Consider the following 24,939-nt stretch of genomic DNA (forward strand, 5'->3'; position numbering starts at 1 on the left):
TGAAAGAATTATTAATACATGCAAGTCACGATTCTAGAATTGTTTTTTTAGCTAGGGTTTATCTCATTATTTGCCTATGATTCCCACAACCCTAGTTATGGATTTTAGTTCCTCATAGCCATAAACACAATATTCAAATATGGTAAACAAGAATTCATGTACTTACTTCAATGAGAAAGAATAAAGTCCGAAAATTTGCTTGATTAATCACCAAAAATCACTTGTAAGAATCTCTCACAATCAAACACTCCATACACAAAGTCTAACAATATAATGTTTAATATCACAGAGTCTAACCTCAAAAACGAGGTTTTTCGAACTATTTATAAAAAAATAAAAACCTAATTAGACAAGGATTCTAATTACTGGAAATCTTCCAAAACGCGGCTGGGTCGACGGACCACGCGACGGACCGTCGTGGTCATGACGGACCGTCGTGGTCATGACGGACCGTCGTGGACTCCGTCGTCCCATACTTGGTGCAATTCTTCTGCTGCTTTCTTCATTCCCTCGACGGCAAGTGTGACGGACCGTCATAAGCACAACGGTCCGTCGAGGGTCTCGTTTCAAAATACTTCAACTCTTGGAATCTGGGTACTGGGATCACTTCTCTGATCTTCACGACGAACCTGCAGGACGGACCGTCATAGCCATGACGGACCGTCACAAGCTTCATAATCCCACACTTGGTCAGACTTCCCCATCTTCCTTCAGCAGCTTCTCTACGCTGCCACCTACGGACCGTCACAGGCATGACGGACCGTTATAAGCTCCGTAGGTGGTCTCTTCTGCATTTTTCGCTCAAAATCTCCGCATTCAGCTTTGGACAGATTTCCTGCAAAACAAAGAGAAACTTATATCAAAATTAGCACAAAAAGGGCTTTCGGACACACTAAACTTAAGGGAAAAGTATTAATTATACCGTGAAACCACGGTATATCAGGCGACACCTTCAGCAAGACTTGCTCACCCTCCATAAACTCCAAGTCTCTAACCTTTCGATCTGCATATTCTTTCTGTCTACTTTGAGCCGCTAAAAGCTTTTCTTAAATGCATTTCACTTTATCTAACGATTTCCTCAGAAGGTCAGTACCCCAAGGTATAACCTCAAATCCATCAAACCACCCAATGGAAGGCCTACATCTTCTCCCATACAGTGCCTTAAATGGGACCATATCAATACTTGAGTGATAGCTATTGTTGTATGAGAACTCTGCTAAGGGTAAGAAGTTATCCCAATGACCACCAAACTCTATCACACATGCCCGAAGCATATCCTCCAAAACCTGAATCGTCCGCTTAGACTGACCATCGGTCTGAGGGTGAAATGCGGTACTAAGATCCAACCTAGTACCTAATTCCGCATGCAATATTTTCCAAAACTTAGAAGTAAACTGCGTGCCTCTATCTGATATGATGGAAAGTGGAACTCCATGCAATCGAACAATTTCTGAGATGTAAAGTTTGGCTAACTTCTCTGCATTGTAAGTCACCTGGACCGGAATGAAATGAGCAGACTTAGTTAATCTGTCAACGATTATCCAAATGGGGTCATACTTACCCATTGTCTTTGGAAGACCAACTACGAAGTCCATTGCAATTCTCTCCCACTTCCATTCGGGAATGGGCATTCTCTGAAGTGTCCCTCCAGGCCTCTGGTGTTCATACTTTACCTGCTGACAATTCAGGCATTGAGCAACAAAATCAACAATGTCACGCTTCATCCTACTCCACCAAAAATGTTGCTTTAGGTCACGATACATCTTGGTTGCGCCAGGATGTATAGAATACCTTGAGCTATGAGCCTCTGTGAGAATAGTGTGAATCAAATCATCTACGCGGGGCACACATACCCTTCCCTTAATTCTCAAAACACCTTCCTCATCGATTTTTTCTTCTTTAGCCTCTCCTCGCAATACCTTATCTCAAATCTGGTTCAGTTTCTCATCAGTAAACTGCTTTCCCTTAATCTTGTCAAGAAAGGAAGATCTTGCCTCCACACAGGCCAAAAATCCTCCCTTCTCATTTACTTCTAGCCTCATAAAGTCATTAGCCAGAGTCTGAACCTCTCTAGCCAATGGGCGTCTGAAAACCTGCAAGTGAGCTAGACTTTCCATACCCCCTTATAGAGTGGCTCCCGCTGAGTTAAGAGAGTTAAAGGCCCAACTTCAAGAGTTGTTAGGGAAAGGCTTTATTAGACCAAGTGCATCCCCTTGGGGTGCTCCTATTTTGTTTGTGAAGAAGAAGGATGGAAGCTTTCGGATGTGCATAGACTACAGACAACTGAATAAGGTAACTATTAAGAACAAGTCTCCTCTTCCTCGCATCGATGATTTGTTCGATCAGTTACAAGGTGCTTGTACCTTTTCAAAAATCGATTTGAGATCTGGTTATCATCAATTGAAAATACGGGCAATGGATGTGCCCAAGACTGCTTTTCGGACCTGACATGGGCATTATGAGTTCTTAGTAATGTCTTTTGGGCATACAAATGCCCCTGCTGCGTTCATGAGCTTGATGAACGGGATTTTTAAGCCCTATCTGGATCTCTTTGTCATTTTATTCATTGATGATATATTGGTATACTCAAAGAGCAGGAAAGAACATGAAGAGCACTTGAGAATTGTACTAAGGATGTGTTAAGAGAGGGTGAGGAAGGGGGAAATGAACAAGTGTAGAACGAGGAATTACCACCCCAACCTACCCCAGAGATGATTAATCAGGTTCTTGCTTATCTTAGCGGGTTATCTGATCAAGGACAGACACCTCTAGTGTTTTCTGCACCAACACCTCAGATTCCGGGAGTACAACATGCAGCTGTTGTGGCTCCCCGCATGGATGCCTCATTGGAAATAGGCACGTTTTCTCGATTGACTACAGGGCCTATAATGACGAGTGATCAGCACAAACTTTTCAGTAAGTTCTTGAAATTGAAACCTCCAGTCTTCAAGGGTGCTGAATCTGAGGATGCCTATGACTTTCTGGTTGATTGTCATGAGTTGCTACATAAGATGGGCATAGTGGAACGATTCGGTGTTGATTCGTAACCTATCAGTTTCAGGGAAATGCCAAAATATGGTGGCGATCGTATGTTGAGTGTCAACCACCACAGGCACCACCTATGACTTGGCATCATTTTCTAGCTTGTTTATGGAGAAGTATATACCCCGGACTTTAAGGGATAGGAAGAGAGATGAGTTCCTGAGCCTAGATCAAGGCAGGATCTCGGTTACTGCGTATGAGGCTAAGTTTCATGCATTATCCAGGTATGCCACCCAGCTTTGCTTCAGTCCACAAGAGCGGATTCGCCGTTTTGTGAAGGGGTTGAGGTTAGATTTGCAGATTTCAGCCTTACAGGTAGCTGCTGCAGCAAAATCCTTTCGGGAGGTGGTAGATTTGTGATAGAAGTGGAGGGAGTGAAGCCAGACGACTTCACCATGGCATCGACCTCTAAGAACCTTCGTAAGGGAGGTGAGTTTAATGGTTCTTACTCCAGAGGACAGGGTTCAGGAGGTTACCCAGCCCGACCAATTCAGTCTTCACTACAGGCTGTAGCTGGGGGTCCACCACAGACCGGTCAGCATTTCTCTAAGTTTGGGGGTTATCCCCAGACTCCGTCGTTCTCACAGAGACCTATGCTTGAACCTAGAGAGTGTTATGGATGTGGGGATACTGGACATATTAAGAGGTATTGTACAAAACAGAGTTACAGACCCCCAATAGTCAGAGGTAGAGGTGGTCATGGAAGAGGCCGCTATTCTGGAGGACGTGGTGGCCGAGGTAATGGTGGTCACCAAAACGGCCGGGGTGATGGGCAAACTGGAACTACTGCAGCGCAACATGGTAGGGGCAACGGTCAGACAGGTGATAGGTCTCATTGCTATGCTTTCCCTGGGAGGTCTGAAGCGGAGACATCTGATACCAAGTTTGTCATGACCCAAAACGTGTTGTGAGTGGCACCCACACTTACCCTCCTATGTGAGCGAGCCAACCAATCCAAACCCCAACGTTTCAATCATAATAAACAGAAAATAATGCGGAAGACTTAAAACTCAATAATATAACCAATAAATAACTTATCATTATTCCCAAAATCTGGAAGTCATCACCACAAGAACATCTATCCTCAACTTACTAAATCTAAGAGTATTTAAGAAGCTAAAATAACTAAACAGCTAGTCCATGCTAGAACTTCAAGGCATCAAGACGTGAAGAAGAAGATCCAGTCCAAGCTAGAAACAATAGCTCACCCTGAATTCTGGTGTGACGAAGGTTGTTTAGAGTTGCGGTTGAGTTGAAGACTACGGTACGTTTGCTGCACTCTAAAATTAACAAAAAGAAAACATACAAGTAGGGGTCAGTACAAAACACGAGTACTGAGTAGGTATCATCGGCCAACTCAAAATAGAAAGCAATATATATCAGATAATATCATAAATCAACTACAATACTCAACAGGTAGCAACAACAAGTACAAGCATCATTGATAAATAATGCCAAGTACACCCATAAGGACTCAAGCCTCCATACCATACTCATTTGGGAAATAGGTTCATTAAATCTGAGTATATTAGCATAATTCAAGATTCATTCTCTTTACTATCCTGGTGTCGGAACGTGACACTCCGATCCTCTTCATGCTATCCTGGTGTCGGAATGTACACCCGATCCACTACTACTATCCTGGTGTCGGAACGTGACACTCCGATCCACTACTACTATCCTGGTGTCGAAACGTGACACCCGATCCATTAATACTATCCTGGTGCCGGAACGTGACACCCGATCCATGAATACTATCCTGGTGCTGGAACATGACACTCGATCCATTAATACTATCCTGGTGCCAGAACATGACACCCGATCCACTAACCTCATCTTTTTAGTTCATCAAGCCTTCTTTTATACCAAGGTATCATTATTAACAAAGAGGTTCCAAGGTTTAAGATTCAATAGCCTCATCATGCTTATTTTATCACAATTATATAATCACATCATGCAAGCACACAATTAAGCATATAGAAGAGTTTACAATACTACCCATACATATCATTCGCTATTAAGAGTTTACTATGAAATAGCATAAACCATAACCTACCTCCACCGAAGAATCGTGATCAAGAAATCTACTTTTCCAATGCTTTGCTTTCCTCTTCGTTTCTCCCTCTCTCGTTCGTTCGTTCTCCCCCCCCCCCCCTTCTCTTTTTTTCTGATTTTTCCTTATTCAACTCTTTTTCTTTTACCCTAATTACCATATAATTTAGTATAAAAGATGGTAAAGTAACCCACTATTTATTCCAAGGTTGTCTCTTTTATCCCCCCCAAGTAATTGAATTATTAACATTAACCCACTAACTTTATAATTATAAGCAGGAATAGTCCAAAACGCCCCTTAAAAAATTTAACAGAAATCCGACCCAGTCAGGGTTTACGCAGCCTGTGACAGACCGTCGTGCCTGCGACGGTCCGTCCTGCTGCTTCCGTCACAAAGTTCAGAGACTAAATTTCACTAGCAGGTCTGTGACGGTCCGTTGTGCCCACAACGGTCCGTCCTGCCATGTCGTCGTGAAGTTCAGAGAATTGTTCTCAATACCCAAATTTTCAGAATCTAAGTGTTTTGGAACGAGACCCCCTCGATGGTCCGTCGTGGGATCCGTCGACTCAGACAGTTATTACCAGAAATAAACTCCACTTCTCAAAACGACTAAACAGGTCGTTACACCCACCTAGACAACTTAGAATTTCAATACTACCCACTATTCCTTTATAGTTTCAGGAATAGTTTACAATGTAAGACCAAGAGAATATATTCTTAAACAACTACACTTAAATGCTCCAGAGACTTCTGCTGTTGTTTGAATAATTCTGTCTTTTGTTTGCAGATAGCCTTTGCAAGTGTTCTTGAAATATTCTTTGTCAAGTTGCAAAAACTATATATAATGTTTAGGAAAGTGACTTTTATATGGACAAGTCACTTTCCTTAAACTCTTTGTCATTGGTTGGAGAAGTCTGACTTTCTGACATCGTTGGGAAGAGTGCACCTACTTTATGTACCTTCTCCAGCTGGCAGTCAACCGGCTCGTCACATTGGGAGCCTGGTACCTTTACAAGGTCCCTGAGTTTGTTTCATCTTCAAAACTCAAGTAAGAAACCTGGTACCTTTACAAGGTCCCTGAGTTTGTCAAATCATAAAAACTGCAAATAACATTAAGTTTTACCTTTTGCATATATGAGATGAATGTTACTCCATGTCCATTAATAAGATTCAACGAACACTTCAAAAGCTCCAAAAATCATTCCCATGTCCTGCTTGTCTCCTTATCTACCAATGCCCATGCAATAGGATAAAAATGATTCATACAATCTCGACCCATAGCAATTAATAGTTGCCCCTTATATCTTCCCTTCAAAAAAGTACCAAGCAGCCCAATAAGTGGTCTCAAACCACTTTTCCATTCATCCTTCAATGCTTTGAAACAAATGTACATTCTTAAGAACTTCCTCTTTCCTTGTAAAAGAGCTTATTTTGATGTATTGATAACAACATCACTTCCTGGATTAGAAATTCTAAGTTCTCCATATGCTTCAAGTTTGTTATAGTCATCAAGAAAACACCCTTCAAGCTTTTCAAGAGCCAACCTCCTAGCCCCTTTGACCTTAGATGTAGACTCATTCATATTAAAAACATTCTCTATCTCTTCACACATGTCTTTTACCTTTAATTGAGGATTATACTGAACTTTTCTCTTGAATAAATGTGCTAATGTATTAGCATTAGCCCTCGGATTTTTATAAGTAGTATCACATATATATATATATACTGAATTTAATGTTTTGATAGAACAAGTACTACTTTTCTTATCCTTTGATACTAAAAATGTGAAGGGACAACTTTCAACACATTTATACCCGACCCTAGTTGTATCAATTTTCTTCACTCATAGTCCATAACAATTGGCCATTGCATAGAAGCTTATAACCCTTCTAGCTTCCGAGATATCCTTAAATGTTTGCCCTTTTCCAAAAATTTATAATTCTCCAAAGTCTCAGTTACACCCCTTCTTTTTTCTTGGATAAAGACCTCAAGTTCTTCCTCATTATAATCATTAGAATCTAATTCGTCGAATTTACTAGAACTATTTTCTTGGTCAGAAGCTACATCAACATCCACAGTATATGTCTCAGTATGATATGTGATGTTTTGAGAAAAAATACTCAAATTAGAAGAATTAATAGCAAAGAAATTTATCACCCTAAACTTCTTACTGAATAAGTATTGCAAAGTTCTCATGCCATCATCGTCTGTAACCAAATAATACCTTTCCGAAGGTCCAGTTACTACAAGTTGATCTACTTTAGTGAACCCTAAATTCTTTGTGAACTGTTCACAAACATCAGCAAATCTAACATCATTGGCTTCATACCCAAACAAAACATGCACCAAATTCCAATTATATCATAGTTCTGGATAAATTACCCATGTACCCCTGTAGTGAAAAATCAAATCGACTTTATCAATCATCTTCAACTAGAACCCAACAAAAAGAAACAAAGAAGGGCCCATGTCAGTAACTACACAAAGACAATTTTAGTTCAAAAAATCATAAAAAATCTCATATAGCATAATAAAAATTTCGGGACCACAAAACCACAACAAAATCATAAAAAGTTGATCTTTCTCTAAAACTAAGTTCTTTTATGTGAATATTAACTGACAACAACATTATATTACACATAACCCAATAAATTTTTATTTTAATAAAAACACATAGACCCATTTTGATTTTGACGAAAACATCCTAATATAACATTAATATATGATGAATATTAGTAACTCACCTTATATCTATAGCTTTATATTTTATGAGAAACTTAATTGTCTTACTTTAAAGATAGGTAAAAACCTCATTATAAGAAACCCTAATAAGAAGCATAGTTTTTCTTCATTTGAACTACAAGCGAGACAGTTTGATCTAGAGATGAATGAAAGAATAGTAAATAGGAGGGTGGGTCGGGTAAAATGGTAAATGGGTCAAGGCCAAAATAATTAATATGAAAAGTGAAAATATTAGTTAAGACTAATTTAAGTGTTTAAGAAGTTGTCGTTACTTCTATTTCATTAAGGGCATTTTTGGCCCATTTCTCTAATAATAAGGGGGTAAATGAACCGAAGTATAAACAAAGGGCATATTTGATCTTTTCACATAGTACAAGAGCATTTTTGACCATTTTCCCTTTAAAAAAATCAATAATGTTATCAACAAAAATCAAATAAAAGACACCGACGAAGAAATTCTCCATTGCCCTAGATCAACTCTTGTATCTATTTTCCATTGTCAACAAATGATGTCATTTATGGATCTCAATCCAAAGCCCTTACCATAGCCACCACTATCTCGACATTTTTCCTCTTTAATCGTTTTACCACATTTATTTTATAAATCCAAGATGTATCCTTCTCGGACCAATTGGGTAAGCCCAAAAAATAGAAAGTGTTTTTTTTAAAAAAAAAAAAAAAAGGAAATGCGGTGAATAGAAAGTTGGAGCCAACAAAATGAAGTGTATCACGACCTCCATTAGAAATTTACGGAGTAATTCCAAATGCACTCCAAGATGAACTTTGTGAATTAGCAAGATTTTTTCACCTCTCTTTCATAAAGAGACCGAGAGTAAAAGAATTCAGTAATTTTAAGATTGTAACCATTTAAAAAAAAAGAAATTGAAAACTAAAGTGATTGAAATAAATCTGCTTCTTGAATATCTTGAAATCATTAATTTGAAAGAGAAAAGATATAAAATTCAAAAATAGAATGAAAGTAACCATGGTGAGATTTGTGGAGTGAAAAAGTAAAAAAAATCATAGATAGGAGATTTCAAATTAATGTATCCGAAAAAATAATTATGGGAGCCAAAAAAGAAGATTTTTGATATTTTTGAAATGGTAGGGAAAATGAGAAAATAGATGTCTTTTGATGTGTAGTTAAGTAATTTTTATTTCTTATAATGTGCGTTCGTACATAAATGACGTATTTATATATAATATATATGTGTTATATATATAATGTTTTTTCTAATTTCATTTAACTTTATCTACTTACTTTTCATACCTATACAAAATTCAACCTAAAAGTAATTTGTTCGGCTAAACTCACAAATTCATGGTTAAATGAGCCATTGTTTAGATTTGGTGGAGAAAAATAATTTATGCGATCAATATTTGAGGGCAATGTCGGAAAAAAATGTCAAATGATTATAAAATAAAAGATACTGCCCCCATGCAGGATCGAACTACAGACCTCCAGTTTACAAGACTGGCGCTCTACCACTGAGCTATAGGGGCTAGTGCTGCTGAGCGGTAAATACAGTTTTAATAATTAAAAATATTAAATCTGGTCTTGCAGATATATCCAATAAAATATGTGACTTCAATTGACCATAATTTTGAGTTCATTCAGAATGTAACATGCACAACCACTCTGGGTGAACTTAAAACAGAAAAATACTTTGCATAATTGGAAATGTTGTTTATTAATTTTCATTAGCATTAATACATCACATACTCAAATTTCAAAAACAAGATCATGAATATCAAAAAGCTAGTACATGGTATTTTTATTACAAACATAAAGATAAATTAAAGTAAGCACAAACAGAGGACTAGTAGTGGTCAATTTATTCAAATTAAGTATATAGTCCTCTAGAAAAACACAACTTCATGCCAGACGTACCATAATAAATCCTCAATCAGTGCAGCATCGGTACATGATAAACTTCTCCATTGGACGGCTACATTCAGCACAAATTACTCTCTCAGGAACATGTCCAGTGGTACTCGGTAGAATTAGTCGAGTACAATGATGAGGACTATGAAGATCACGAAGTTGACGGTCCAATGCAGGAACAAATGTAGTAATGTCACTCACTTCATTTCTCCAACGATCAAATCCCTTCATAACTTGCACTATCAAATCACCTTTACCTCTAGTCATTTCAACCAATCCACGGCTGAAAACAGCCCATCCAAGATCACTTCCATCATAGCTCAGAATCGTCACAATTTCCTGAAGGATCGGGTCAGTTTCACCTGGGATGTCTTGTTGAGTCCTGGAATGCCACATGCTTTCTAGCCTTTCCCAAAAGAACCAAATTAGAGTTTGGTCTTGCACCACGTGGCTCAAGTTTTCAATTTGGATTATTGAGTTGTTCTTCCGGATTCTTTCTTTTGGGTTTTTTTTCCCCACGTAGAGCATCTCTAGTGGAACGCGGGCTGCATTTGCAACAGCCCGCGTTGCTGAGGTGAATGATCTGATCCACTCAATATCTTCTCCTCCGTACAAGCATATGCATTTCCCTTCACTAATCTACACAAGGAGACACACATATTGTATATTTTTAACCATGGTCTACCATTATTTATTATAAATTGCTGATCTAAGTAGATGTGTTACGTACCCAAGTGAAAACGTTTTGATCAATGGAATCAGCTAAGAGTTCAATATTCCAAGTTTGTTCCTTCCACAGAGCTGTTTCCCTAGCTTTGGTAAAAGGAAAGGCCAAACTTCCCCAAATCCACAAGATATGGTAAGCATTATTGTTTGATTCTTTGCCTTGAGGATCAAGAACAACAAGCTGAGGCTTTTTCTTGAATCCCCACACTTCTTTAATGCACCTTAGCACTGCTGGATCCATCATTGAAGGATGTGCCACTGAGTACCATGGCATTGAAGCTTGTACTTCTTCAAATTTCATTTGTTTTGCTTCAGTCCATGGTGTTAGTCTCTTGTCCACCACAGGCATCCAGACAACATCATAGTTGCTCTCTGGCCTGTTTGGTTGTGTCTTAGATTCATCGTACATGTGGTGGAGAACAAACAGCTCTTCAGATGCAATGTCTAAGTCGGAGATCAAAAGTAAAACATGCTTCCTTCTTAGCACATCAAGACTAACCTGTCGTTACACAAACATATACGAGTTCAACTTCTATACACTGACAGTGTTAACATATGATTATTGTCTTGAAAGTGAAAAAAATCTTTATATTGTGAGTGTATGTAATAAAGTTATTTAGTATTAAGTACGCATTATTACCCTTCTCTTATGAGTTCCGTCAAAAAGTGGGAGCTGATCATCCCTGGAGTGAATCAACATTGAGAGTATCTTCATGTTATCAAGTTGAGGTGTCCTTAGAAGTCGTAGAATTGCTTCAAATGCATCATATTGCCTCTTCTCCTCTGTATTATTATAACAAAAATGACACTTCCTTTTACAACATAACTTATAAGAATGAACATAGTAAACATAACTTACCAATCTTTTGGTGACAAAGGTTAAGAACCTTTCTCAGGTGATCCAATATGTTTGCAAGCTTGTGAGCCAAATTAGATATCTCCCAAGCCTCCGATGTTGAAGAAATTTGCCTGATAATTCATATCAAATTAATCATGATAATCTCACTTGTTATGGTTATGCTTATTTTCTGTATATATAAGTTAAATTCAACGTACTCCTAAGAATACGTTGAGTGTTGAAAGAGTGAAGAAAACATACTCGTGGCCGATGGCAATGAGATTCAAAATCATAGCTGCACACATAACAGCAGCCCTCATAGTCCAATAAGCAGCAGTGGAAATATGGGCAGTATTGATCAACATTTCCAATTCTTGTGTGATAACATGTTGACTGTGAGACGATTGAACGTCTCTAAACTCGATAATGCACTTTGTGACATCCAACATTTTGTCAATCAGATCATGGATTGCATCGAATTTCTGCTTGAGAACATCCTGATGCGTCATAATTTCTGGAAGTTCCATGATGATTGCAACAGACTTAGCCAGTGGATTTGTGGTGTACTGATGAACAAGCAGACCGAATTCACCATATAGCTGGGCAAAAGCTGCGAAGGTTATTGCTACTTTCGTGTCCCAGGCATAGGTTGTGAGTGAGTGAAGCAGTGACATTGTTGTTGAATGAGCGTCTTCTTTTTTAGCACATTTGCTGATCAACTGTCGCATTTACATTTATAAGAACCATCAAATAATGACTCATAATAATCGATTAAATTGTATTGATAGTGTAAAAGAAGAATTGTTGTAGTCCGATTAGAAAGATGTTCATTTACTTAAAATAAATATTACGGGAATCTTAATAGCTCAGTTGGTTGGCTACCTAAACTTCCACCTTCTAGTTATGGTTCAATTCTCTGCATCTTAAAAAAGAAAAAAGAAGAAAATGTAATGCACTACCTCCACTTTAATCCTTTGTATAGGATATGCCAAATAGTAGAGTATTTCAGTAAGTCCACTGTGGGGCGCCTTCTCGTCCAATGCTTGCAGATGTGCCTGAACTTTAGCTTCCTAAAATTCCCAATTTTTTTTTTAAAGAATCATAAAAATAATGTTATTCTGATACAATTATAAAGTACGTAACAGTTTAATAGTTTTTGATTTCGTCAGCATATAGAAATTAATTAAACTGTAAAGAAAAATGAGGTGGATGATGATATGTACATGAACATGTCCAGCAATGGGAGTAGCGCGATGCACAATGTCCTCAATAATATGAACAAGAGGCTTGACATCAAAGTCACGACCATCTGGAATATGAGTTTCTTCAATGTGCTTCATCATTGTATTGTCATCAGATGCCAAGAACATACGATGATCACCTCTCCTGTGTGGAAGCCTAGCTGCGAGATTTGATGTTTGTGGATTGATTGGAGTTGTATGATGAGCAGCAGGTACTGCGGTAGCTGGTATCTGTTGAGACATAATATAATTAAGTGATTCAAATAACGTGATAAGTATTTAAATGATATGATTGCACAATTCAAATGGCATACCGTGTCATGACTCGCTGGTTTGACAACAGAATGAGGATTGATTTGGACATTCAAAGGGTTGATATGATTACTCATTGGGTGCATCCTATTGGCAGCAACATCAGAAGATCCACTTGACGTATTATTTGTTGAGTTTGTAGTCATGGATACCTTTTCATTCAATGGATTAACACTTGTCATTTCGAGGGAGGAAAAAAAATAAAGAGATTTTGGAGAGGCAAGTGTAGTTAAATATTGTTGTGTGTTGTAAAGCTATTGAGAAGGGGTTTATATAGGTAATTAGAATGGTCTAAAGGTGGTGGTGAATCAAGTTCTTTGCTTCTAATTTGCTGTAAAGTTATGAAAGAGGTCATGTGAATGGCTCCTATGAAGCAAACATCTTTGTCCTTTCACAGTAAAAAGTAATTTAGACATAGGATTAATTCTCCTTGTCATTTTGTTTCTCATCTTTACGTGAAAATGAGAAACCCTAAATCTTAAGGAAGAGCATAAAGAATTCATTTCTAGAGTAGAACAAGCCAGGAACTGTTGAGATTGATGGATGCTTGTGAAACTTCCAATGATTGGATACTAATCGGAAAGGGGAGAGAAGTCCAAGATCATGCTTCAATCTTGTTCCGGAACTGGCTGAATATGTCGCCAAGTTAGGATTTTTAGATGTGCAGTGCTATCACAATGAGATCCTTCCAGCTGAAGAAACTGTAGTTTGCTCAAGTTTGTTGTCTATCAATGTAATGGATGTAACAGAGGCAGCAGAAACAGAACAGGAGTGAAAGATTGATTAACTTTTGAAATCATAGTCTTAGTGAGATCTACAACTTTAAGACATTTACTCTAAAACAAATGTAATGTAGTACCATGCATGTTTTTGTATGATGAAATTATCTCAATGAGATGTTGAAACATCTATGTTGAAGAGTTAAAAGAGTGTTAGTTAGTAAGCTTATAACTATTGTCTGCTCAATTTCAGGTTATAACTTAAAACTAACTTACATTTAGTAGACTATCTATACTTGTTTATTTCCCTATGGTTCATTTTTTTTATTCAACTTTGAAACTTTAGATAAGTTAATATTTATTAAATAATAAACATATAAAACAGGATTAGTATCCTTATTACAATAATGAGAGGATATATATATATATATATATATATATATATATATAATCACCTTCCTTTATGATTGATTAAAGGACAAACAGTCTGGTGCACTAACCTTTCATTGCGTGTGAGGTTGAAGGAAGGATCGGACCACAAGAATTTATTCAGGACTCTTATTGTTAATTCATGCAAAATACTATTTAGGTATTTTCTTTATACCATTTACCAAATAAGAGTCTCACATCTATGCTTCTAAGAAGAAAATTTCACTTTATCTCAAAACATCCAGTGGAGCATTTTAATTTCTTTTCTAGTTTGCTGCACAAATTAACAATAACTTGATTGTAGCAATAATATAATTGTTGCTATTATATTTAGGGACAATAGTAATAAATAATACGTACATTTATAATGAATACTTTATATTAAATACGTGCGACTCAACATGTAACCCGCTAAATGTTTTTGTGGTAATAAAAGAAAAATCTATGTTACTAAATATTTCTTTTGACGTAGTGGAGCCTGAGGAGGGTAGAATGTATTGTACGCAAATCTTATTTCTACCTCGCGGAGGAAGAGAGATTATTTCTTAAAAGATCATTTGCACAGTAATTACTAAGATTAAAGATGAAAACCAACATTAAAATCCTCAAAAAGCAAAAGAGAAAGAAATAACAAGAAAAGAGTGAAGCAAATAGAATCTTTGCATTATACTAAAAAGTCAATAAATTAAAGCACTGCATGATTGGTGTATGAGCGAAGTCATTCTCAATGTAAAGATTTTACCTCAGCTTCTACTAAACATTTTGTCCTATGTTTTTTTTTTATATATATTCAGTTACCTTTTCTATTATCAAGCACAATTTCCAGCTTGCTTTTTGAAATGGTTAATTAACTATGCAATATTCTTAAGCTTCAAATTGGTCATCCCTTTGAAGTAACCAGAAAAAATGGAAAAAAATAAATCTTGATTCAAAACTTAAACTCAAGCATACAAACATGCATCACGTGAAAATGAGATCCCAAATCTTAATTATAACAATGAGAAGAATTAGTGCTTTGTCTAATTTACTTTTTACTATGAAAGGACAAAGATGTTTGCTTCATAGGAGCACCTTATTTCAATTACTTAAATACATTACTTTCTGTGTTTCAAAAAGAATTATATTCATTTTTTTTAGTTTGTTTAAAAAAGAATAATTTTTTTGGTAACATTTTAGTTTCAGCTTTCCAATGACACGTTTAAAGTCACAAAGGACAATTTTATACATTTAACTTAACTTTAATTTAGGACTACAAGATACAAAAGTTTCTTTATGCTCTTACATGTTTATTATAAATTATGTAAAACAAATTTAAAACTGTAGTATTTATATAAAGAGTTATAATTCATAAAGAGGAGAGGCAACATGACACGTTTGAAGCACTTGTACGACTTCTCAGGACACCTTACATTAATAACATGAAGATAGAGTTTGGAATTTAAATAACACACGAAAACATAAAATGAACAAAATAAGTTACTATTTTAGTAAGTGATTAAAATAAGTTTAGTGGAAGAAATTTTTTTTAGTTTTATGTAACATTTCAAACGTTGTTTTTAGTCTCATAATGTGTATATTTTAATATATAACATAATTACTTTTACATTTTTTAAAGTGAAAGTTTTTCTTATATTTTGTAAGTGGAAGTAAAAAATTCTAATTTACAAAGAAGAATATTTTTCACGTTTTGTATTAAATTGTATCTCTTTATGAATTTTTGCACTGTCTGTCATACAATTATATTAATTTGATATATCATAAAAACAAAAAAATTATTGCATTATGTATTTTTATTTTTTCATTTTGAAAACTCCTCCAAACTCTATTTAAGGACGTTTAAACATTGTCCTTCCACATCTTTAGTCTTCTGTATTTCTCCATTTCAATCATAAAAATTGTCTTCTAAACCAAAAGTTAGAGTTCTGATTTATTGGGATGTCGAAATTATACATGACAGAAATGCAATTTTTATAAGTGTCCTCCCAAATACAATGCAAAATATTAAATTAATACCCGATATCATTAATTTTTTCATCAATTTATAAAAGAATGAGTATAAATAGTACTAGTTATAGTAAAAAATAACCCATTTCATTCTTATCACAACGACAAGTAAATTTTGGAGAGTGAATTATCTATAGTGACGAATCGTTGACCGAATTTTTGAGGGTCCAAAACGGTTACATAAATAAAATCAAGTTAACAATACTTGAAATCTATGTTAGGAAGCCTAAAACTAGTCAACAATGTTCTTCTATAACAATACTTGAAAAATATTCCTCTTTGTAAAATATATTTTTTTCTTCCACTTTCTAAAGTGTAGGAAAAACTTTCACTTTACAAAGTATAAGAAAGCTTACACTTTACAAAATATAAAAGATAATTATGTGATATATTAAGATATACACGTTATTAGACTAACGAAAAATGTCTGAAATATTGCATAAAAGATGATAATTTTTTCTTTCACTAAACTTATTTTAGTTAGCTATTACAATAGTGATTTATTTTAATCACTTTTATCTTTTAATGACTTATTTAGATTCCAAGCTCCATGAAGATACTTCCAATCTTGATTCACTCCAGGTATGATCAAATCCCACATTTTGATGGAACTCATAAGAGAAGGGTAATAAATTTAATGCATACTCTCATAATATATAAAAAAAATTCACTTTCAAAACAATAATTATATACTCCATGCATATAAATGAAACTTTAGTTATCTTTTAGCAGATAAGATATAATAATTATTGCACTAGCAGTCAATAGAAGTTGAACTGATATATAAACTTGTCTTATATTTTCAATCTTAATTCTTGTTCTGGTTTAGCCTTGATTTTTTTTTTCTTATTTGAAATTTATTTTATTTCTTAAAGAAAAAGTATACAATAACTATATGAACTCTTTCAGAGACAAAAATATAATTTTCTTCCATATTTGATTCATTCTTTCGTTTGAATAATTTTAGAGATCTATAAATTGAAGATCCCTACTGTCATAGCAGATCACAATAGAATCCACAGTGTAGACATTTAGAGAGTTTTGCTTATGGGGAGATTTTCTCACTACAGTTTTAAGGTTCTTATTAGTTTTAATAAGTAGGTCAATTGGGCAAATTCCATATAACAAAATTTTGATTTTTAGTATAAGTTTTTTCCATATGATTCATCAACCATATGATATGCAATTGCAAGATTCTGCATGACGCCTTAATCACTTTTCATAACCCAAAAAGTAGTATTAGAGAATATTGTTTAATAATCTAGTGGAACGTAGTTGAAGACAGGTTCAGCGCGGTTTCAAAAACTATTTGTAATAAATTTGATGACTATCACGCCTCAAGAGCACTCCCTAGACGTGACACGACATACTTGAACCAAAGAGGTGTGATACAAGCCCTTAGCATAATTATCATTACATAAGACGTTAAATAAAGCGAAATTTAAAAAAATTTAACAATCAATATCAAACTCTTTCATGATAGAGAAACAGAATGTCTAGATGTCGTCTCATCAACCATCTTAGTACAACATAGAAGTCTCAAATAGGGACCATAGCCCTTTATAATAAAATTTTCTCATAATAGGAAGTACATAAGAAGTCTATTAGTCTATTATAATAGAAAGAAACATAAGTGGTATCATGTTCTTCCTCGGAACTTGAGGACAAACCAAAGTCTTGGAGAATGCAATCCAAGCCTTCTTTCCTTCACAATGAAAACCTACTAGCTTGAACCTACACTTAGTAGAAAAATAAAAATAATATGAATTAGTACAATCAATTTGTACTAAGTATAGAGGCCATGCACCTAAAACCATTTAAAACAGGTAAAAAGGGACTTTTAGTTGAAAACATGCTATTTCAAGTTAAAAAACTAAAATGCACATTCAGAATGCATAATCAATCCATACTATAAGATACAGAGACATTCATGATCACAAGTAACATTATACAAAGCCATATTTCATAATGACATGTTCTAGTCAATTAACATCATATCATTAAGACACCACTCGTGACCTCTTTCAAGTTCACTTGTGCAATGTACATATGAAGTCCCATACCCCCACATATAGTAAGTAAAGCCATCAAGAAGTCATAAATGTCGTCACATACATAATAAACATCATAATAGGTGAAATCAACTGTAACATCATTCATAAGTTGTCATACATAGAGGACTCACACAATAACACCTCTTAGGACTCAATTGTGCAATGTATAGGTAAAGTCCTAGTTAGAGTTAATATTCTTAATCATAGGTCATCTTCATATCTTAATTCGTATTCTTAAAAACATAGAAATATTAGCACCTACATGGAATCCGGTGTTCCACCCCACACCGGAAAGAAGTGTTTCACTTGCCTAAGGTGAAACTAGACATCCCTAGCTATACGGTGGATCCACTAGTTAAGGAGAGCAAAATGAATTCTAGAACAAGCCAGGAACTATTAAGATTGATGGATGCTTGTGAAACTTTGAATGATTGGATGCTAATCGGAAGGGGAGAGAAGTCCAACATCATGCTTAAATCTTTTTCCGTGACTACATATGTCGCCAAGTTAGGATTTTTAGATGTGCAATGCTATCACAATGAGATCCTTCTAGCTGAAGAAACTGTAGTTTGCTCAAGTTTTTGGCTACCAATGTAATGAATGTAGCAGAGTCAGCAGAAACAAAACAGGAGGCAAAGATTGATTAGCTTTTGAAATCATAGTCTTAGTGAAGGCTCAGGAGCGGCTCAATATAATTTGAGACCTAAAGTGAGTTTTTTTAATAAAAGCCTAAAATCTAAATACACTTTATTTATATTTATTTATTTATCTAAATTTTTAGACATAAATTACTAACAATTACTTTTATATAACTATTTTTTTCAAATATTTCTTTTAATTATTCTTAAGTAAATCTTTATCAATTCAACATTGAAAATTTTCTTTTATTGAGAAATTATTTTATGAATTATTAACTTCGTAATATGTTGATAAACTTCAAAGATAAGAGTTAAAATATAAAATCTGATTATAAAGGTTAATAACTTGTTATTCCTACATTAATATGAAAATTAACAAAGAAATTTAAAAAAAATTATCATTCACTTTGTTCAACACTTTTTGATTATTGATTCAAATTTTTGAGGATGTATTACTCTAACTATCAAAGATTGAAAGATATGAAATGTAAAAGAGTTTAAAAGAATAAATAATGTGAGTGTTATGAAGAAAATGTAAAAATACAAAATAATATTTCTTTGCTTTCTTTTATTTTAATGGGGTTAATTAAGATACACAATTTATTATTTGTTGAAATTTGAGGCCCTAAAAATTGGGCCTAAGGTCAATGGCTTAAATTTTATATGCAAGAGCCGGCACTGAGTGAGGTCTACAACTTTAACACATTTACTCTAAAACAAATGTAATGTAGTACCATGCATGTTTTTGTACGATGAAATTATCTCAATGAGATGTTGAAACATTTATGTTGAAGAGTTAAAAGAGTGTTGGTTAGTAAGCTTATAACTATTGTCAGCTCAGTTTCAGGTTACAACTTGAGATTAACTTTCATTTAGTAGACTACTTGTTTATACCCCTCCCTGTGGTCCTTTTTTTTTTTCATTCAACTTTGAAACTTTAGATAAGATAGTTATTAAATAATAAACATATAAAACAGAACTAGTATCCTTAATTACTTTAATGAGAGGATATATATATCAGTACCCCCTTCCTTTATGGTTGATTAAAAGACCGACAACCTGGTGCACTAAGCTTTTGTTATGTATGGTGTTTGAGAAAGCATCGGACCACAAGGGTCGATTCTTATTGTTAGTTCATGCAAAATATTATTTAGGTATTTTCTTTATATCATTTACCAAATAAGAGTCTCGTATCGATATATGGTTCTATGTAACAACTCATTTAGTCGTTTTGAGTATTAGAGTTTTATTTTATAAAAGACATTTTGATAGATTATAAATGGGTGTTTTGGACTATTCATAAATATAAAATGAAATTAGTAAGGGTAGTTTTAATAATTAATTTAGTTGGTGGTAAAAGAAGATAACATTAAAATTAATAGTAGGTCACACTTTTACTACTTTTATAATTAGTCTTTTAATAATTAGGGTAGTAAATAATTTGTAGAGAAAAAAAAAGGGAGAAAGACGAGAACAAAGTAAAGCGGCGATTGCATCAGGTAGTTTTCACAAACTCTGCGTTGATATGTAGATTTATGCCTTATTTTATATATATATATATATATATATATATATATATATATATATATTATTTATATATTTGTTGTTTGATATATGGAGAATGATCGAGAATTCCTGAAAGTTTTGATTCTTAAAGGCTAAATAACAAATCATAATTTTTATGTTACATTGTAAAATTTTATGATTCTTGCAATAAGTTCTTTGGTAGATAATTAATACGTGATGATGACTATTGGAAAATGATCATTAGCCGCATGTGATAGATTTTAGGGATAAGAGTATATGGTTGTTTTTGGCTTATTTATTTTTTTCTCCGAATCAAGTTAGTGGTTATAATTTATGGTGCTTACCGTATTGTATTGTTATATGGTTATTATATTGTAAAATATTATGGCTACATAAGGGTGTGAATTGGTTAATTAAAGGTTCATTTTGATTGGAAGGTGGACATCTGCCATTAATGAGGAACAACTAAGTTTACTATGATTGTTAATGAGTTTTGGATGTCATAGTTGAATTAGGTATTGGGTTGCCACTGATTTCACAATTAGTGGCTTTCATCTTTACATATTATTGTATTATCATATTATAAATACGATTTTGATATATTCAGATAGGTAAATAAATATTAGGTGTATTTTATTACTTGAACAACATTAAGGTTATGATAATGAGAGGAATTCAGATTTACCATTAGGTTTGAACTTTAGAAAATTGACTATAGATTTGAATGAGTTATCGAGTTTAGGTTATACATATATGGGCTTCTACGGAATTGTTTGTTTACGAATATTGCATACTTGATAGATTGTAAACATTCTGGGCATTGAGGAAATGAAAAATATTAAACAAGTAGCTTGCCGGACTTCAACTCTTCGGTGGAGGTAGATTATGGTTTATGCTATTTGATAGTAAACTCTTAATAGTGATCGATATGCATTAAATGATATTGTGAATTTTTCTATGTACTTGATTGTGTGGTTGTGTGGCTTGGTTATGTGTTTTGTGGTTGGTCTTAAATCCTGAGATCGTGAAACATATAATCTTGAACCTCCTTTTTTGAAGTGATGTCTTGAATAAAGAAGGTTTGATGAAATATTATAAAAAATCAAAAGTGGTGATAATAAATGATAAATTAATGATATTATTGGATCGGAGTGTCACGTTCCAACACGATATAATTGGATTGGAGTGTCACATTTTGACACTGTATAATTGGATCGGAATGTCACGTTCCGACACGGTATAATTGGATCGGAGTGTCATGTTCCGACGTGGTATAATTGGATGGAAGTGTCACTTAATGAAATGTACTCAATCTCAAAGAGCTCAACTTCCCAAATAGTTTAGTTGGAGGCATTAGTCCTCATCGATGAACTTGGTATTGTTGACTTTTGTTACATATTTATTTTAGTGTTGTTGACACTGGTTCATGTTGTTTGTTGCTTATCAGCTGTTAAGTGCTATAGATGAGTTCATACTATTATTCATTGTATATTAGTTTTTATTTTGGGTTGACCGATGATACATGCTCAGTACATGTTGCCCTATACTGAGTCCTACTTGTGTTTTGTTTTCCTTTTATGGAGTACAACGAGCCTACCAACGACTTTGACTGACCCTCAACTCTAGTCAATCTCCAGCATATCAGGTCCAGGGTGAGCTATTCATTCAAGCTAGTATTGGATTCTCTCGGTCATGACATGATGTCCTTTGTTTTCAGACACATACCATTTTATTCTTGTATTTTGGTGCATTTGATACTCTTAGACTTAGTATTTGGAGATTAGATGTCCTTGATATGATGAATTTCAGATTTTGGGGATAATATGTAAAATACTCTAGAAGTTTATCTGATTGATTACTTTGACAAGTGTTGGAGCTTTCGCATTATTTTGTTATTTGAAGTTGAATTATTGGTAAATGTTGGGGTTCACCCACCTAGGAGTTTAAGTGTGGGTGCCACTCACGACTCATTTTGGGTCGTTACAAATTTGGTATGAGAGTGTTAGGTTCGTTGATCTCATTACACAACGACAAGTCTAGTAGAGTCTTGCGAAACGGTATGGGGACGCTTTACTTTTCTTCGAGAGGCTATAAGACTTTAAGAAAACTTTATTACATCGTTCTTTCGTGCTACTACTTAAGTCCAATTTGTATCTAGGTGATACAAATTGGTATCTTACCTTTTTCACTCTACTTTGCATATGATTAGTATTAGAGTAGTAAAATTGAAAACACCATCACCAGCAAGAGAGTATGTGTCCTTAAAAATAGATATATTTCCACGATTCACTATTGACATATAATTACTAGTGACTAGTATGGTCTTTTTATTAAGTTCTTAAAGTTGAAACCCTAGTTTTCATGGGTAGCATTTTCTGTCTTCTTCATGGAGAAGTATATTCTCCGGATCTTAATGGATATGAAGTAGATAAGGTGAAGCAAGATGACTTTGTCAAGGTGACAACATTTAAAAAGTTCGTAAGGAACATCTAGGTAATGAATATTATTACTTTGAAAAATATAGTTAGTAAAGTTCTCATAAGATATATGAATTGCTTAGTGAATAATGAAATTTTGTTGAGTCAATTGAGGGTCAAATCTCTACTACAATTTTATAGATTAAGTGTATATACAAAAAAAGGGTCATGATATGACTAAAACAATGATATCGATGTTTGTTTGGTTAAACTTATGATATGTGTTATTTTTATCATCGAACTGATCTTAAAATGTATTTAATAATATTGTGGATTTATTTAATGGTAGAAATGTGTGACCTATTTGGATATGATCTTCTCGGTAGGTATGATGTATTTTAGTGATAGATCTTTGGTATGGTACTAGTACATTTATACTGGGAAGTGTATCTTGAGGGTTCTGAATGAGGACTGACGATTTTATCTTAAGCTTCAAAAGGTAAGTTGAAACTGGGATGACAAACTTATAGGGAAATAAAGTCCTATTGAGTATACTTGGGTGAACTAAATTGAAGATTTTAATAAGAAAATGCTTATAAAATTGGGTTAGTCCCTTAAATTTGATTAGTATACCTGAGTTTAAGGTGTCATGTCGAGGAAAAGGTTCACTTCTTTATAATGAAAAGATCTAGCTAAGCATGACGGTAAAAAAAGAAAGTAATAAATGACCTATAAGATTTATGTTGTTGTACTAGTATCAAAAATCCTAATTTAGAATCAGTTTTAGTGGAAACAAAGTCTTGAAAGTGTTTCACCGGTTCTGATATCGAATTAGTATTTAGTTAAGAGTTGGACACTAGGCCTAATACTACTTGAAAAGGGACTGAAATTATTCTCGTTATTTGGTTTCCATTATTAGGAAAAGAATTGGAATTTTAGTCCTATTTGTAGTTGATTTTGACATTGTAAGGAAAAGCACAATTGTATAAATAGAGAATGGTCTTATGAGAAAAATTGAACTACTCATTAGTATTATCCTTGAAATACATTAGGACATAAGGGAGGTTTTTGGAGAGCTTTCAACAAGACGGAAGAGAAGAAAAAGATTTATTTTGCTAAAAACCTTTTCTCCGATCAACAACCTTCAGATCGTGTTTCTCAATTAACTAACCGTTGTATCGGGCTAAAATTTGAACAACGTGTTCCTGACATTTTTGTTCTTGATTTGAACAGTGGAGATTGGATTCAGACATCCACAAAAACAATGATTTTGGTTCCGAACAACAACTGCGTTTGGGTGGTGCTTGCATTAAAATTGTAGAGGCACTATATTTATAGTGTGTATTATGAGGTGTTTTAATATAATATTTAATAAGAGGAATATTAATTTAAGATAATGTAGGTGACTAGAGTTGGTAATGATGATAAGGGGTTGGTGATGGATTGTGATTGAGATAAAATTATATAATAAGGATTGTTGGTTAAACGAGTTTTGTATGGTAACAACTAATTGCGAGCATCTAATGTTGTGCATTTTAATTATTTGATGAATAATGTGATTGTATGGAAAGTTTCAGAAGATGTTGTGGTCTCAAATAGAATTTAAAGGAGTTGTAGTCGTAATTAAAATAATATAGAATTTTCGGGACGTGTAGCTTTCACAAATAGGTGAGAGCATGAACATTTTTCCTCTGATTGCAAAGACTAAAGAGGTATCTTCATAAGAGTTGAGAATTGGATTCAGAGACACACAATTTCATTGGGTTTTCTTTGGTCATGATAGTAGTGTCACATATCTATCGTATTGGTTAAAAACTATTGAAAAAATATTAGAAAAGTGTACTTACGTTCAACTCGAGTGTGACAATAAGTTCTTTTGTGATTTTTGAGTTCAGTAATGAGTACTATTGAATTTAGCGAAGAATATAGTAAGATTTATGAAGAGGTGATCAATAATAATTTAAAATAGATGGATTTCTAAAAATTATCAAGATATGAATTCGTAAGGTAAGAAATGATTTATCGCATTGAGTATTTGGGAAGGACTTGTGCATAATTTAAGTCAGAAATTTGGTTACTTTTGATCGTTAAAGAATCTAAGGAAGTGTTTCCTTCAAAGTTTTGAAATTAGAGTTATTAGCCTGATTTGATACTCGTATCTGTCATGAAATTCTTAAATAGAAAGAGAGATAGCCATAGTTTGAATATATATTTGATAAGAAACCTTTTTATACGAGTGACAGTTTGAGAGTAAGGTAAATGAAGATTGTAGTTATGATGTTCGTTAGTATTAATAGTGTTGGCGTCAATTG

At 34.2% G+C, this 24,939-nt stretch overlaps 1 protein-coding gene and 1 non-coding gene across 2 annotated transcripts; both read right to left on the reverse strand.

Moving 5' to 3' along the window:
* Window positions 1-9,268: 9,268 nt before the first annotated feature.
* On the reverse strand, window positions 9,269-9,340 carry TRNAT-UGU (transfer RNA threonine (anticodon UGU)). The gene has a single exon. It is a non-coding gene; the product is annotated as a tRNA-Thr (tRNA).
* A 163-nt stretch (window positions 9,341-9,503) lies between these two features.
* Window positions 9,504-13,078, reverse strand: LOC101263509 (protein SIEVE ELEMENT OCCLUSION B-like). Its single transcript, XM_004237214.5, has 8 exons — window positions 12,842-13,078; window positions 12,510-12,758; window positions 12,246-12,356; window positions 11,548-12,005; window positions 11,308-11,417; window positions 11,089-11,231; window positions 10,453-10,947; window positions 9,504-10,361 (listed from the first exon to the last, which is right to left on the reverse strand). The coding sequence occupies exons 1-8, from the start codon at window positions 13,019-13,021 to the stop codon at window positions 9,741-9,743; spliced, it is 2,367 nt and encodes a 788-aa protein (XP_004237262.1). The 5' UTR covers window positions 13,022-13,078; the 3' UTR covers window positions 9,504-9,740.
* Between the last annotated feature and the right edge of the window lie 11,861 nt (window positions 13,079-24,939).

Source organism: Solanum lycopersicum, chromosome 4 (assembly GCF_036512215.1).
Source record: "Solanum lycopersicum chromosome 4, SLM_r2.1".
Taxonomy (NCBI): Eukaryota; Viridiplantae; Streptophyta; class Magnoliopsida; order Solanales; family Solanaceae; genus Solanum; species Solanum lycopersicum.